This window comes from Thamnophis sirtalis, unplaced genomic scaffold, assembly GCF_051295495.1.
Source record: "Thamnophis sirtalis isolate CommonGarterSnake01/CBP01778 unplaced genomic scaffold, rThaSir2_p1.2 scaffold_14, whole genome shotgun sequence".
NCBI classification, from domain to species: domain Eukaryota; kingdom Metazoa; phylum Chordata; class Lepidosauria; order Squamata; family Natricidae; genus Thamnophis; species Thamnophis sirtalis.
Genome location: NW_028261394.1, coordinates 12,627,906 through 12,644,263, shown reverse-complemented (window position 1 = coordinate 12,644,263; position 16,358 = coordinate 12,627,906). Strand labels below are relative to the sequence as shown.

At 46.0% G+C, this 16,358-nt stretch overlaps 1 protein-coding gene across 3 annotated transcripts in view; it reads left to right on the top strand.

Annotated features, from left to right (window-relative positions):
* The first annotated feature begins 2,156 nt into the window (after window positions 1–2,156).
* RAB11FIP3 (RAB11 family interacting protein 3) overlaps window positions 2,157–16,358 on the top strand; it is an 86,363-nt gene continuing 72,161 nt past the window's right edge. The window contains exon 1 of one of the 3 annotated variants that reach the window (XM_087729298.1): window positions 2,157–3,360. In XM_087729298.1, coding sequence (XP_087585424.1) covers window positions 2,461–3,360 — 900 coding nt within the window. In that variant the 5' untranslated portion in view covers window positions 2,157–2,460. The remainder of the gene's footprint in view (window positions 3,361–16,358) is intronic. The other 2 variants (XM_087729299.1, XM_087729300.1) reach the window with 2 other exon arrangements.

Below are 16,358 nucleotides of genomic sequence, written 5' to 3'. Positions count from 1 at the left end.
ACATCTCGATCAGGCCACAGAGGTTGCCCATGATAAGAGAGACAGGAAATGATGTGGTCTTTTAGAAAGCGGCATCAATTTTCTGGATCACCTTGGTCCCCAAATGTTTGTACTTTGCAATTTCTTGTTTTGCAAAGGAAACAAAAATAAAAACAATATAGCAGTGTTTCTCAACCTTGGCTACTTGAAGATGTCCGGACTTCAACTCCCAGAATTCCCCAGCCAGCATTCGCTGGCTGGGGAATTCTGGGAGTTGAAGTCCAGACATCTTCAAGTGGCCAAGGTTGAGAAACACTGCAATATATTATCACAAGCAAAAAAAAACCCCACAACACATACAAGTTGGTATATGTATCCTTGTGACTATATTTAAACTAAAACTTTGAAAAAAATATTCTGCAGCCACACCGTGCTAGGATTTATCAAATTAACCTTGATGGCGGGGTTAGCAAACACACAGTTGTTAAATTACCCAGCAACAGCCTTTTATATTTGGTTAAAAGGCGTCAGCTTTTGTAAACTACAGGTAGCTTCATCCACATTCAATCCACTGAGCTTCTGCAGGCGTGATGAAGAGAGCTGTGGTTCAGGAACGTTGACAACATTAATTTCTGATCTAGTCAGAAATTGGTAAAGGTGCTACCAAACTCCTGATTATGATCATTATGGTTCGTTACACCTTGCAGGCGTTTGGACTGAATTTGGCATGTTTATCAACATTATTACTATTATTACAGGTAGTCCTCGATCTACGACCATAATCGAGCCCACAATTCATGTTACAAAGAGAGTCAGGGGTTAAGTGAATTTTGTCCCATTTTATCACCTTGCGTGTGAGAATTGTTAAGTGAATCACTGCAGTTGTTAATAAACACAGTTGTTAAGTGAATCGCTGCAGTTGTTAATAAAAGTTAAGTGAATCGCTGCAGTTGTTAATAAAAGTTGTTAAGTGAATCACTGCAGTTGTTAATAAAAGTTGTTAAGTGAGTCACTGCAGTTAATAAACAGTTGTTAAGTGAATTGCTGCAGTTGTTAATAAAAGTTGTTAAGTGAATCACTGCAGTTGTTAATAAAAGTTGTTAAGTGAATCGCTGCAGTTGTTAAGTGAATTGCTGCAGTTGTTAATAAAAGTTGTTAAGTGAATCACTGCAGTTGTTAATAAAAGTTGTTAAGTGAATCGCTGCAGTTGTTAATAAACACAGTTGTTAAGTGAATCGCTGCAGTTGTTAATAAAAGTTGTTAAGTGAATTGCTGCAGTTGTTAATAAACACGCTTGTTCAGTGGCCTCCCCGTCGCTTTTGTGGCCAGAAGGTCACAAAATGATTCCAGGGCACTGCGGCGGTCGTAAATATGAATCCGTTGCCAAACTGACCGACTTTTGATGACCTGAACTTGTGAGGATGCTGTAATGGTAGTTAAGTGTGGAAAATGGTCCTAAGTCTCTTTGTTCCATGCAGTTGCAACTCTGAACTGTCACTAAACGAACGGTTGCAAGTTGAGGACTCCCTGCCTTCACAGGAGCTGCAAAAAAAGGACCCCCAATTTGATGCAAACCCCCCTCCCAGCTTCTCTCGGCTGCGGGCGGAGTTCTTCCTCCTAAGCCGGGCAAGCTGCCGACCCTCGCCCGCTGGCAGACGGCGGGACTGCCTCGGGGTCTCCCGAGGGCATCCTCCTGGCCGCCGCCCTTCCCTGCTCCTCCCCGCCGGCTCCTGCCCAGCCTCGCGGGGAAGGGAGGGATAGAGGGGAGGGAAGCGGGCGCAGAAAGCCGGCCCTCCTTCGCCGGGGAGGAGCCGCTAGCGCCGCCGGCAAGGCCGAGCCCAGCTCCAGCCATTCTTCCTCCCGGCAACCGGCTCCACCACCACCTCCTCCTCCGTTCCGCCCGCCGCCTTTGCAGCAAGCGGGGCAGGGAAGACCCCCGCCGGGTACAGCTCGCCAGCAAAGCCCCTCGGCTCGCATCCCGGCCTTTGCCTTGCAAGGAGCCCCTCCAGCTGCTGCAGCTGCTACTTGAGCGCGCGCGAGAGGGGGGGGGATTCTCCAGCGCCGGGGCTGCTTTTGGGGTGGGGGTCCCCCCCTTTTTTTTTGTTGCAAATCTCGTTCTTTTTGCATCCTTTCCTCCCCCTCCTTTTCCACCTTCCTCCCACTCCTCTCCCCGGCCGGGAGAAGCGGTGCGCGCCCCCGCTTTGCGCGCCCCGGAGCAGCAGCAGCAGCAGCTGCCGGAGATGCGAAGGGCGAGAAGCTGATGGAGGCGCCCCGGCTGCGCCCCCCAAAAGAGCGCCGAAGGCGAAGGAGGAGGAGAAGGCGAAGAAGGCGGCGGGGGGAGCCGGCGGCGCCGTTCCTTGAAGGGCCTGCTTGGAGGGGCCCTCCCCGCTCGGCCGCCCCCGCTGGGGGAGGAGGAGGAAGAGGAGGGAGGGGCCTGGAAACAGGCGACCCTCGCCCGCTTGGCCACCTTCCCCGACGGCCATGGAGCGCCGGAGCCTCGCCGACCCGGGCAGCCCGACGTCGCGGGAGGCGAGCCTGAGTCCGGAGCCCCTGCTGGGCGAGGGTCTCCTCCGGCGGCCCCCGACCCCGCCGCCTCTGCCCGGCCCGCAGCTGCAGATGTTTCGCTCGCCAGGGAGCCCCGTCGGGGGAACCTGCCCCAGCGTTGCGGCCGCCGCCGATGTGATGCTGCCGGACGCGGCGCCTCCGAGCCTGGAGCAGGTGCTGCGCGGGATGGCCGAGCGGGGTCCCCGCCGAGCATCTTCCTCCTCCTCCTCCTCCTCTTCTTCCCTCGGAGGCTGCCTGCACGGGCCGGCCGAGCCAGACGGGCCAATCAGCCGCGGGGAAAGCCACTCAGGTGCGGGAGATCGCCTGCAAGACGCCGCGGGGCCCATCCTGGACCCGGAGGAAAGCGCTGAGGGGGAGCCCTGGAGCTGTTCAGCGGAGCCTCCCCTTGGTCCGGATTTACGACTGGAGGCGGGAACTACTTTGGACGCAGAAGAGCCTTTCTGCCCCATTTCGGAGCAGGGTGTCTTCCTGGATCTGGCAGCCCCTCCGGAAGAGGAATCCTACAGCCCTGGGCTCTTTCTGGATTGCCCCTGGACGGACGAGATGGACCAGGCGGACTCTCCCAGGGGCCGGGCTCCCCCTTTGTTAAGGCCTTTAGCGGCCACCCCCCCATTGCTCCCTCCTCTCCCGTCTTCCAACGATCTGGCTCCCCGCTTACCTTTGGGGCAGGCCCAACACCTGGAGGAAGAGCTACCTGGCTGTTTGGAAGACGCCCCCCAGCTCCGAGCGGTCTTCCGAGCCCTGGACCAGGACGATGATGGATTTGTACGGATAGAGGAGTTTGTGCAGTTTGCCACCGTCTACGGAGCAGAGCAGGTAAACTGGGGTTTATTTGGGTTTTTTTGTGCTTAATGGTGCCTCCTTTCCCAACCTTTGCTGACAAATTGGAGCCTGTCCGTCTTATTTATCCTGAAAAAGATGCCTTATGCAGGCTTGGTCCATGAAGAGAAGCCCTCAGCATTGGATTGGAGAATTATCAACCAACTAAACAATAGTTGCTAATCTTTGGTTTATAGGGATGGTGGCTAAAGTGGCTGCAGTTCTGGCTAATGTTTGTGCCTGGTCTGTTTAGGATTTATTTGGCTAGCAGGGAGTCAAATTACAGATAAGGCTTGTTTTGTTTTTAGTGCTGTTACACCAGTGCTGTTTCATACACCTTTGGGATAACAAATTTAGCCAGACCCTGATAAGAAACTTTGGGTTTCCATAGGCCGGGAATTATTATTATTTTTTAGCTTCAGGACTACGAATAGGGAAATCATTCATATTTCCTGCTCTTCACACCTGCAGGTTGGTAAGGATGCAGCCTTGCAAATGTTTGGGGGTTTGATCATCTGTGTGTAAACTGGTGCACGGTGTGAGTAAACACTGTTGACAAGCAAATACATTTAAAGGACCGAAACTCGGAGGATAGTAACATCATCATCAGAATTGACCCAAAGGAGATCAAATTTAATATCCCCGTTCAAAAGTTAGTTAGGTTTGTCTTAATTAATTTGGTGAAGCAAGAACCGGTTAATGTGGCACTTCAGTTTTTTGGGGATGGTGGTGGTGGTGGTTTAATCTAAGTCAGTGGTTCCCAATGTAGGGCCCATGCTCCACAGGGGGGCGGGGGGCAATTTGATTTTTAATGGGAGCAATTTAAACCTTGTTTAAGCCTTTTAGGCTTCCTCAACGTGAGTAGAGTTCACATTTTGGGTAAAATAAGAATTATGGTTATGGTTGGTTATGGTTTATTAAACTTGTATGCCACCTTATTCCTAGAAGGGACTCAGGGCGGCTAACAAACTCATAGGGAAGGGGGTGGGTAGCACAACGAAAGCAAAACAAGACAAACAATTACAAAAAACATATTAAAACTCCGCAACAGGAGCACCAATTCGAGTGGGGCTGGGAACTCATCAGCCCCAGGCCTACCGGAACAGCCAGGTCTTAACGGCTTTGCGGAAAGCCAGAAGGGTGGTGAGGGTCCGAATCTCCACGGGGAGATCGTTCCAGAGGGCCGGAGCAGCCACAGAGAAGGCCCTCCCCCGGGGGGGTTGCCCGTCGACACTGGCTAGCTGATGGAACCCGGAGGAGGCCTAATCTGTGGGATCTAATTGGTCGTAGGGAGGTAATTGGCAGGAGGCGGTCTCTCAAGTACCCAGGTCCGATACCATGTAGGGCTTTAAAAGTAACGACTAGCACCTTGAAACGCACCCAGAGTCCAGTAGGCAGCCAGTGCAGCTCACGAAGGATAGGTGTAACGTGGGTGTACCGAGGTGCACCCACGATCGCTCGCGCGGCTGCATTCTGGACAAGCTGAAGTCGCCGAATGTTCTTCAAGGGCTGCTCCATGTGGAGCGCATTACAGTAGTCCAGTCTTGAGGTCACGAGGGCGTGAGTGACTGTTCTGAGTGCCTCCCAGTTCAGGTAGGGCCGCAATTGGCGCACCAGGCGAACCTGGGCAAATGTCCCCCTGGTCACAGCTGACAAATGGTGTTCTAAGGTCAGCTGAGGATCCAGGAGGACTCCCAAATTGCGAACCCTGTCTGAGGGGCGTATAATTTCAACCCCCAGCCTTTGAGATGGAACACAAGGCCAATTAGTGGGAGGGGAAAAACACAAGCCACTTGGTCTTGTCGGGATTGAGTGCAAGCTTGTTCACACCCATCCAGACCTTAACAGCTTCCAGGCACTGACACATCACGTCAACCGCTTCACTGAGTTGGCATGGGGCGGACAGATACAGCAGATTATATGTTACAGGGTGGGGGCATCAGGATATTAAAGATACTTAGGTGGGGCATGGCCAAAAAAAGGTTGGGAATCATTGGTGTAGGTGAATCCAGCTGCGGTCAGTTGTTAATTATGATTTATAGCTTACCATACTATAGGGATGCACCTCCTTTCATGGTTTATTCTCTAAACTGGGGTGTCTAACCTTGGTCAACTTTTTAAGACTGGGGAATTCTGGGAATTGAAGTCCACAAGTCTTAAAGTTGGCCAAGGTTGGACACCCTTCCTCTAAACTACAACTAAACAAACCATTCCTTGATTCACTGTAAACCAGGTCACTGTAAAACATTAGGACTAATTCCCATTTTCCAAGGTTATATAGCCTAGATCCCGGTGGCTTTCAACCTTGGCCACATTGGGAATTCTGGGAGTTGAAGTCTACATATCTTAATGTTGCTAAGATTGGGAAACATTGACCTAGATGATAAAAAAAAGAGGGAGGGAATTAGGGGGCTGTGGGGAATAAGCCTAGAATGGTTCTACTTGTGAGTCACTTAATTTGCATTTGCTACAAGCAGAACTGTTTCTCTCTTTCTCTTAAGGTAGAAGCTTTTTTTAACTGCTAAGCTTAATTGATACCTCTGCCTCGTGGTGTGTCATTGTGCAGGTGTGATGAGTGAGGTTGGTCCATGTGATAATTCTAGAAATGCTTCCTAATGTTGCTAAGCCAATTGTGCTCCAGGGATCACAGTAAAAACCCATGATAGGCAGATTAGGATAAAGCTGATAATTTTATAAGCAAGGATCTGCCCTGTTTGTGAAAAGCTGCCTTCCCTAACTAGTTGCCTTCCAACCATGGCCAACTTTAAGACTTGTGGACTTCAACTCCCAGAATTCTTAGCAGCAGTCAGGCTGGCTAGGGAATTCTGGGAATCGAAGCCATATACTGTATCTGCAATGAGAGAAGGTTGGAGGAAGACTTAGTTTAGGATGGGAAATTTTGGCTCCTAGGGTTGAAGGAAGCCCTTAGCTGAATTTCAAAAGTTTGCTTCAAACTACTGGGAAGAGTAATATATTCCATATTGTAGGTAATATATTTAAGGTAATATATTTAAGAGCAATGCATATAATATATCTGAATATTTGCAGCAGGGGAGTGAAGTAGGAGAGATGGAGAGATATTGATTTCACATCTCCTGCTTTTCAGCCTTGACAACTCCAGATGCATTGACTTCAACTCCCAGAATTCTCAAAACTGTTTAATCTGACCCGGAAATTTGGGGAAACAGAATCTACATATCTCCAAGTGGAGAACATATTGTACTAATCCACAATCCCCTTTGCTTGGATTTGACTTAGTATTTTGCAAATTTGGCCATTGTTGTTTGCAAGTTGCATATTAAGCTAAGGAAGAGTGTGAATTTCGCCCCTCTTTGAAGTCACAGGATTGCTGGTTTCCTGGATTAAAAGGGAGGAAGAAGAGGTCGAATCTTGTATATTCCACAAAGTAATAGAATAAGCCTGAAACAGAACGCAGTAATTTTTTTGATTATGGAGCCTACAATCCAATTTTTCTTTTAGAATCACTTTTTAAATCTGCACTGGGAGTTGGAACAAAAGTTACATACAGCAGTCGCTAAGTGGGGTCAGATTAGATTCTTCTGGAAGCAATTTGAGATCTATAAACATTTAATTTAAATTAAGAGGGACACGGTGGCTCAGTGGCTAAGATGCTAAGCTTGTCGATCAAAAGGTCGGCAGTTCGAATCCCTAGCACCGCGTAACGGAGTGAGTTCCCATTACTTGTCCTAGCTTCTGCCAACCTAGCAGATCGAAAGCACGTAAAAAATGCAAGTAGAAAAATAGGAACAACCTTTGGTGGGAAGGGAACAGTGTTGACGTTTAGTCATGCCGGCCACATGACCAGGGAGACGTCTTCAGACAGCGCTAGCTTTTTGGCTTTAAAACGGAGAGCCCCCTAGAGTCAGGAATGCCTACACATATGTGCGAGGGGAACATTTACTTTTACCTTTAATAGAATAAGCCTGAAACAGAATGCAGTAATTTTTTTGGATGATAGAGCCCATAATCCAATTTTTCTTTTAGAATCCCTTTTTAAATCTGCTCCTGGAGTTGGAACATTAAAAGTTACATGCACTTAAGAGGTGTCAGATTAGATTCTTCTGGAAGCAATTTGAAAATCCATAAACATTTAATGAACTGCTTGCTTGTCTGAATTTCTCCTTGCAACTCTCCTGTTGTACCTTTCCATTAGTAGAGTTTTCTCCAGGGAATCATGATGATGGATTGGTACAGCTTTAGTGTATTTCATCACTCATCAAGTCAAATCCCATCCCTCACGTGAACTAAATGTGTTCCTGTTGTACGACTTGTGTATCGGCGTGAGGTGTAGGGCACTGCAGCTCATTCTCACTATTTCCCCACTGAGCAAGGGGGCTGAATTCAGTGGGCTAGAAAGTTCTCTGGGAATCTTCCTGCGAATGAAGAAGTTGCTCTCATTTTACACGCTGAATCAAGCATGCTGTTACGTACTTGTTGATAAATAGAACAATACTGAACTCTTTATAGCAACAGTGCTACAATACAATACAAATACAAATAATACAATACAATACAGTTGGAAGGGACCTTGGAGGTCTTCTAGTCCAACCCCTGCCCAGGCAGGAAACCCTATACTGTTTCAGATAAATGGCTATCCAACATCTTCTTAAAGACTTCCAGTGTTGGGGCATTTACAGTTTCTGGAGGAAAGCTGTTCCACTGATTGATTGTTCTAACTGTCAGGAAATTTCTCCTCAGTTCTAAGTTGCTTCTCTCCTTGATTAGTTTCCACCCATTCCTACCCTCAGGTGCTTTGGGTAATGACTCCCTCTTCTTTGTGGCAACCCTTGAGATATTGGAAGACTGCTATCATGTCTCCCCTAGTTCTTCTTTTCATCAAACTAGACATACCCAGTTCCTGCAACCGTTCTTCATATGTTTTAGCCTCCAGTCCCCTAATCCTCTTTGTTGCTCTTCTCTGCACTCTTTCCAGAGTCTCCACATCTTTTCTACATTGTGGCAACCAAAACTGAATGCCGTATTCCAAGTGTGGCCTTACCAAGGCCTTATAAAGTGGTATTAACACTTCACGGGATCTTGATTCTATCCCTCTGTTGATGCAGCGTAGAACTGTGTTGGCTTTTTTGGCAGCTGCTGCACACGGCTGGCTCATATTTAAATGGTTGTCCACTAGGATTCCAAGATCCCTCTCACAGTTATTACTGTTGAGCAAGGTACCACCTATACTGTACCTGTGCATTTTGTTTTTCTTGCCTAAATGTAGAACCTTGTTCAACCCTCTTGAGGTACTTATCTTAAGATTGACTTTTCAGCAGAATTTAGTACAGTAAAAGGATATGTGAAATAAAGAAACATAACATATAGATGGTGCTCCACTTGCAACCACAATTGGGATGAGAATTTCAGTTGCTAGGCAAGGCAGTTATTAAATGAATTATGCCCAGTTTGAGCTGGGTGATGAAACTGGCAATTGTGCTTGTTTTGTAAACCATAGCTAAAACACACGTGCAAAGTGTAAAACTAGCCAGTGATTAAATGCACCTTTGCTGGGTTCACACATTACATTAAGCCAAGGAGTTTTGTACTTTGGCTGGTTAAATAAGCATGCTGCACCCAGTTCCAACTGACCAAAGATTAGCTTAAAGACAGATCTCAGCCTGAATTTTTGGTAGCAATTTGTCAGAAATGATCATTGCTCTGAGAACAGGCCAGTTCCTTAAATTAGCTATAGCTGGCTTTTGCATTTGCTTGTAATTGTTCCTCTGAACTCCCAAGCAACCTGGATTTCTTTGAATTATTCATGCTGTTCCTTCTCTCTTCTTCTGTTTCACTGACATTCATTATCTTTCCTGAGGTTTAATTTGAGGAAAAGAGCTGCAGGCTGCAGTGCATGTTTTAATCACACACGTGTCTCCCTGTTACGTCATCTACTATCTGTCCTGAAATAATTCCTTCATTCTCTGCTTTTTTCCCCCTGACTCTCTTCCGAATTTTTAAATTCTGGATTGATTTATAAAGCTGCCCACCTTACACAAGTGACTTGTGGGCAACTTTAAATAGACAGAAACCAAGACGATAGGTTATATACAATACAATACAATAGCATAGTTGGAAGGGACCTTGGAGGTCTTCTAGTCCAACCTCCTGCCTAGGCCGGAAACCCTATACCGTTTCAGACAAATGGATATCCAACATCTTCTTAAAGACTTCCAGTGTTGGAGCGTTCACAATTTCTGAAGGCAACTTCTGTTCCACTGATTAATTGTTCTCACTGTCAGGAAATTTCTCCTCCGTTCTAAGTTGCTTCTCTCCTTGATTAGTTTCCACCCATTGCTTCTTGTTCTGCCCTCAGGTGCCTTGGAGAATAGATTGACTCCCTCTTCTTTGTGGCAACCCCTGAGATATTGGAACACTGCTATCACGTCTCCTCTAGTCCTTCTTTTCATTAAACTAGACATATCCAGTTCCTGCAATCGTTTTTCATATGTTTTAGCCTCCAGTCCCCTAATCATCTTTGTTGCTCTTCTCTGCACTCTTTCCAGAGTCTCCACATCTTTTTTACATTGTGGAGACCAAAACTGAATGCAGGATTCCTAGTGTGGCCTTACCAAGGCATTATAAAGTGGTATTAACACTTCATGTGATCTTGATTCTATCCCTCTGTTTATGTAGCCTAGAACTGTGTTGGCTTATTTGGCAGCTTCTGCACACGGCTAGCTCCTATTTAAATGGTTTTCCACTAGGACTCCAAGATCCCTCTCACAGTTACTACTATTGAGCAAGGTACCACCTATACTGTACCTGTGCATTTCATTTTGCTTGCCTAGTTGTTGACTTACAATTGTAATTGAGTCCCAAATTTTTATTACTGAGCGAGACAGTTATGAAGTGAATTTTGTCCCGTTTTACAACCTTTCTTGCCACAGCTGTTAAGTGTAACATGGTTGTTAAGTCAGTTGCCAAGCATCCGAGTTTTGATCACGTGATGAAAAGCGACATAAGTTTGAAAAATGGCCATAAGTCAGTTTTTTCTGTGCTGTTGTAAGTTTGAATGGTATTCGACTTACGACCATTCATTTAAGCGACCATTCCAAGTCACAACAGCATTGAAAATGGAGACTTGTGACCGTGTTTTCACACTTACGACCTTAGTAGCATCCCCATGATCATGTGATCAAAATTCAGATGCTTGGCAACTGCTCCATACTCACGACCGTTGCCGTGTCCCAAGGTCATGGGATCCCCTTGGGTGGCTTTTTGACAAGCAAAATCAATTCACTTAACAATGGGGTTATTTACCAATTGCAGTGATTCACTTAACCACGGCGGCAAGAAAGGTTGCAAAAAGGGAGAAAAACCCATCTAACAAATAGCTCACTTAACAACCGAAATGTTGTGGTAGTTAAATCGAGGCCAGCCTATACGTGGTCCTTCCTCTTCCCCACCAAATCTGCTTCAACCTCAAGCTTCCTGATTTTTGGACTGAGAACCTTTAAATCAGGATCTCCATTTGAAACGGAGTCCCAAAAGTGCTTTTTTCAAGGCAACTGGACTTCCTTGTTTTCTTCTTTTGAAGACGTTTCGCTTCTCATCCTAGAAGCTTCTTCTGCTCTGGCTGGATGGTGGGGAATGGAAGAATTTATATTCCTTGCAGACAGCTGGTCATTTGCATCCTTTTAGAGGGTGGTTGAGGCCACCTGAAGGTTTATCTCTGTCCTCAGGGTCACCGGAGTAATGCAAATGGTTCCTGTGGTCTGCAATTTTTCCGGAAATCTGTTCATACCCTCCACCCTGTTCAAAGGGTGTCCGTCCCAAATTCCATAGCTCAAAGTCTGTAGAGATTCTCAATCCTCCAGGCCACGGTTGTCCCAAAAGTGCTTTTTCAGGAGGCAACTGGACTTTCTTGTTTTTTTCTTTTGAAGACATTTCACTTCTCATCCAAGAAGCTTCCTCAGCTCTGACAGTACAGTGGGGAATGGAAGGATTTATATCTCTTGCAGACAGAGCTGGTCATTGGCATCCTTTTAGAGGGTCCCTGAAGCACTTGGAGGTTTACCTGTGTCTTCGGGGTCTCCTGAGGGATGCTTCTGGTTCTGCAATTTTTTTCCCTCTGGAAATCCATTCCTACCCCCCATACCATTCCAAGGGGGTTCATCCCTCTTATCATTCTATTCTATTATTTCCATTGTTCATTATTTGACCTTCCAAAAGGATGCAAACGACCAGCTGTCTGCAAGGAATATAAATGTAAAATGGTGGGAAATGGAAGGAGCTGAAGTCAGAGCTGAAGAAGCTTCTTGGACGAGAAGTGAAAGGGCTTCAAAGAAAAAACCAGAAAGCCCAGTTGCCACTTGGGGGAAAAAAATAGCACCTTTGGGACAACCGTGTCCTGGATGATGGAGAATCTCCGAAATGGAGGTGGGCAGGAGAACACCCAGACCTTAAGGGTGCATTTTGGGAAGAAGACCTGAATCTGAGGCCAATTCCATTTGTGGGTTTTGACTTCATCCAGAATGGTAGCTTGCCCAGATGCAGCCTGGAGCGTCTACATCAGTGACGGCTAACCTTTTCCAAACTGAGTACCCAAAGTTTGTATATGCAAATGCATGTGCGCCCCCAAATGCAATACATGTGCCCTCAATACATGTGCCTGGCATATTCCCAGCACCCTCATACATGCGTGTGTGGCCCGCCGCGCATGTGCCTTGCCTCCCGGTGCATGTGCCTTGCTCCCGGGTGCATGCACTCACCCATCGCATGCGCCCTCCACATGCACGGCGGAGACCCGGTGACCAGCTGTCCAACAGCAGGCGCGTGTGCATGCACGGTGGAGCTGAATAAGGCAAGGTCTCACATGCCCACAGAGAGGGCACTGCATGCCACAGGTTTGCCCTCATGGGTCTGTATCAGAAGTGGCATTCAGCCAGTTAAGACAGATTCTGGAGAACCCGGGAAATTTTGAGTCGTTCGGAGAACCGGCAAATAGGCTGGCCGCACCCCTGCTGCCTTCCAGCTGATCTTCTTTTGTTGCCCTGAGAACAGAGCTGGGAAGCAGGTTAGGGGAGGGAATGCGGATTTGGCAGTATCCTTCCCCTGCCACACCCACAAAGCCACACCCACAGAACTGGTAGTAAAAGTGTTTGAATCCCACCACTGGTCTACATCGAGAGTCCATGCTTGATTTTTTCCCCAGCAATTCCCTCCCCCCTTCCCACTGCTACGGCCGCCTGTGCAAACTCAAGGCATGAAAAGCAGGTCAGATGAAGGAGAAAAAAGAGCCACCGGAATGTGTTTGTCCGTGGTTTATTTTTCTTATTTTTTTTTTCAAAATAAACAATGGAGATCTGTCTTCCTGGCACGGAAGAAATGGGTTTTGTTTGCAGGGCACACGAAAGACGGGGAGGGAGGAGGGGAGGAAGTTCAGGGCAGGATCCGTATCGGCTAGGAGGTTTTGGGCAGCCTAGCCAAGAAAGGCTGGGTGTGCCCCTACTTGGCTTCCAGCCTCCTTGGATCGGGGCTGCCCATAAATGGAGCCGCAGATTCCAGAATAACGAGTTTTGCTGTGGAACCCAAATCTACTTGAAGGCAACTTCCTGCTCAGAGATCCTGACTGCAGTAGGCTCCTTTCTTGAGTTCTGGCCTGATCTGGCCAGGCTTTAGGAGAGGATGAATCTGGCAATTGGTGTTTTTTCCTAATAGGAGGTGTTGTTGTTGTTTTTTAATAATAAAGAATGAAGAGAAGGAAAAAGGGGGAAAGGATCAAAAAATTGTATGTTAAGAAAAATTATGCATAGGGATTAAGGGGCCCGCCTAGAAATCAGACAACAGTGAGTTCTAGTACCTCTTAAAGCATGAAGCTGACTGGGTGATTTCAGGCCAATCCTTCCCTTCCCACTTTTTTTTAATCTTCCTGTCCTGTTCTATCGTTACTTCCCTTCACTTCCCTTCACTTCTTTTCCTTTCCTTCCCACTTTTTTATCTTCCTTTCCTGTCCTTCCTTTCCAGAGGTGGGTTCCTACCAGTTCGCACCTATTCGGTAGAACCGGTTGATCAAATCTACCGAACCGGTTAGAAGAGGTTCCACCAGTGGACCCGGAAAGTAGGCCACACCTACAGAAGAGGGTCCACAATTTTTTGAAACCCACCACTGGTGGGTGTGTAATGTCCCGCAGTTATCTACGCATTAATAATGATCTAGTAATATTTCTTTATACATTTTAGGGACCTTTCCTTACATAATTGGTGTTTTCTTTCATACTTTTGAATTTCTAATTTCTCTTTCCGTTAGTTGGCAATTGCTAAAACCAATCCCACGTGAAAAAGTATTCAAAGCCTTCTTGATTTTAATTGTCAATTTATTTATTCCTGCACATTGTAATATTTATTCATTTACATATCTCTGTTTTTCCACTGTTGTGCAAACCCAATTCCAGCAGCTGCTAACATGTGTAAAATTAAATATATATTATACTCCTTTTCAAATAGCCAACAAAATATTTCTGGTTTTAATTCCATATCTTGCTTTATGATTGCTTCTAACCACTAACTTCTGAATAGAGCTACTTGGCCTGACCTAAGCACTAATTCATAATTTCATATCCAGTCACATGGGTGGCAAGCCACTCCCATCCGGTCACATGGGTGGCAAGCCACTCCCACAAAGGAGGCCACACCCACAGAGTAGGTTCCAACAATTTTTGAAACCCACCACTGTTCCTTTCCCTTCCCTTCCTTTCGTTTTCCTTCCCACTTTTTTATCTTTCTTTCCTTTCCTCTCCTGTCCTGTCCTTTCCTTCCTTTCCTTTCCTTTCCTTTCCTTTCCCTTCCCATCCCTTCCCACTTTTTTATCTTCCTCTCCTCTCCTCCCCTTCGCTTCCCTTCCTAATTTTTATCTTCCTGTCCTTTCTTTCCTTTCCCTTCCCTTCCCTTTCCCTTCCCATCCCTTCCCACTTTTTTATCTTCCTCTCCTCTCCTTATCTTCCTCTCCTTTCCTCTCCTTCCCTTTGCTTCCCTTCCCTTCCTTTCCTATTTTTTTTATCTTCCTGTCCTTCCTTTCCTTTCCCTTCCCTTCCCTTTCCCTTCCCTTCCCTTCCCACTTTTTTATCTTCCTCTCCTCTCCTTATCTTCCTCTCCTCTCCTCCCCTTCGCTTCCCTTCCCTTCCTAATTTTTTATCTTCCTGTCCTTCCTTTCCTTTCCCTTCCCTTTCCTTTCCCTTCCCTTCCCTTCCCACTTTTTTATCTTCCTCTCCTCTCCTTATCTTCCTCTCCTTTCCTCTCCTTCCCTTTGCTTCCCTTCCCTTCCTTTCCTATTTTTTATCTTCCTGTCCTTCCTTTCCTTTCCCTTCCCACTTTTTTATCTTCCTGTCCTCTCCTCTCCTGTCCTTTCCTTTGCTTTCCTTCGCTTCCTTTCCTAATTTTTTATCTTCCTGTCCTTTCCTATCCTTTTCTTTCCTCCTCCCCTTCCCCTTTTCTTTCTTTCTCTTTCTTTCTTTTCTTTTCAGAGGCCTCTAGCTTCAGATACACTAAGGTTTTGAGGCTTCTTAGCATTTGAAACCCAAGATTTGAATTTCTTTTCCACTTTTGATTCTTTTCATCGTGGCACCTACGGAAATTATTAGGTTCGTTCCGTTCAGTGCAAACTGAGGGCGTATCTTTAGAGAGTTTTAAAATGCTCGTTGTTGTTGGAAAGACTCCTTTGCCCTCCAAATTAGTCATACCTAATTTACGCTGCATTGAAACCAACAAGCCAATCTATTCATGCATTTAATGTGATATTTCGTGCAAATTCTGTCTACGGGAATTGTTCTTTAGGAGGGGGGAAAAAAACCCAACAAGGATTTCTCTTATGTTAAACTTAATATTAAATGTCCTTGCTCACCACTCTTCAAATTACCTTTAGTTAGTAATTAAAAGGAAAATAAAGTACATAATTGGACCTCTACGTATGGAAGATAGTATGTATTTTTCTCTTGATCTACATTGGTATTGACTAAGTAACGATCTCCAAACTTTTCTCATTACAGTTGCTTGTCCATAACTTTTTTTTAAGCATGCACGCTCAATGTATCTATATTTATAAATTACATCCATGCCATGCTATATTATAAGATGTACACTCCAAATACAAAGTTTTCTATAGTTTATATATTAAGAATGAAATAGGAATAGGGATGGGATGGGAAGGGAAAGAAAAGGAAAGGATAGGATGCTGGAAGGGACCTTGGAGGTCTTCTAGTCCAACCCCCTGCTTAGGCAGGAAACTCTACACCACTTGAGACAAATGGTTATCCAATCTCTTCTTAAAAACTTCCAGTCTTGGAGCATTCACAACTTCTGGAGGCAAGTTGTTCCACTGGTTAATTGCTCTCACTGTCAGGGAATTTCTCCTTAGTTCTAAGTTGCTTCTCTCCTTGATTAGTTTCCACCCATTGCTTCTTGTCCTACCCTCAGGTGCTTTGGGGAATAGTTTGACTCCCTCTTCTTTGTGGTAGCCCCTGAGATATTTGAAGACTGCTAGCATGTCTCCCCTAGTCCTTCTTTTCATTAAACCAGTGTTTCTCAACCTTGGCAACTTGAAGATGTCTGGACGTCAACTCCCAGCGAATGCTGGCTGGGGAATTCTGGGAGTTGACGTCCAGACATCTTCAAGTTGCCAAGGTTGAGAAATACTGCATTAAACAGTACTAGGGTTAGGTTTTGTGTGATGGTTGCAGGTCGGAGGACTGGTCTTAAGTCACTGTTTTCAGCGTCACTGTAACTTCAAAGGGTTCCTGAGCAACTTGTTGTACAGACTACCTGTATAAATGTATTAATAAACTGGAATTTCAGCATTTTGTGGGGTGTTTCTTTCCTGATTTAGCCTACCTGAAATGGCTTGACCCCCCCACAGCTGACCTACAGACCTGCTGATGTGACCTCTTTCAGATCACCAAGCCTTGAAAACGATTGAACTGTTCAACCCGAAAGAGCAAAATGATCCCATCTGTTTTCATTGCTTTTCTATTTCTGCCTCG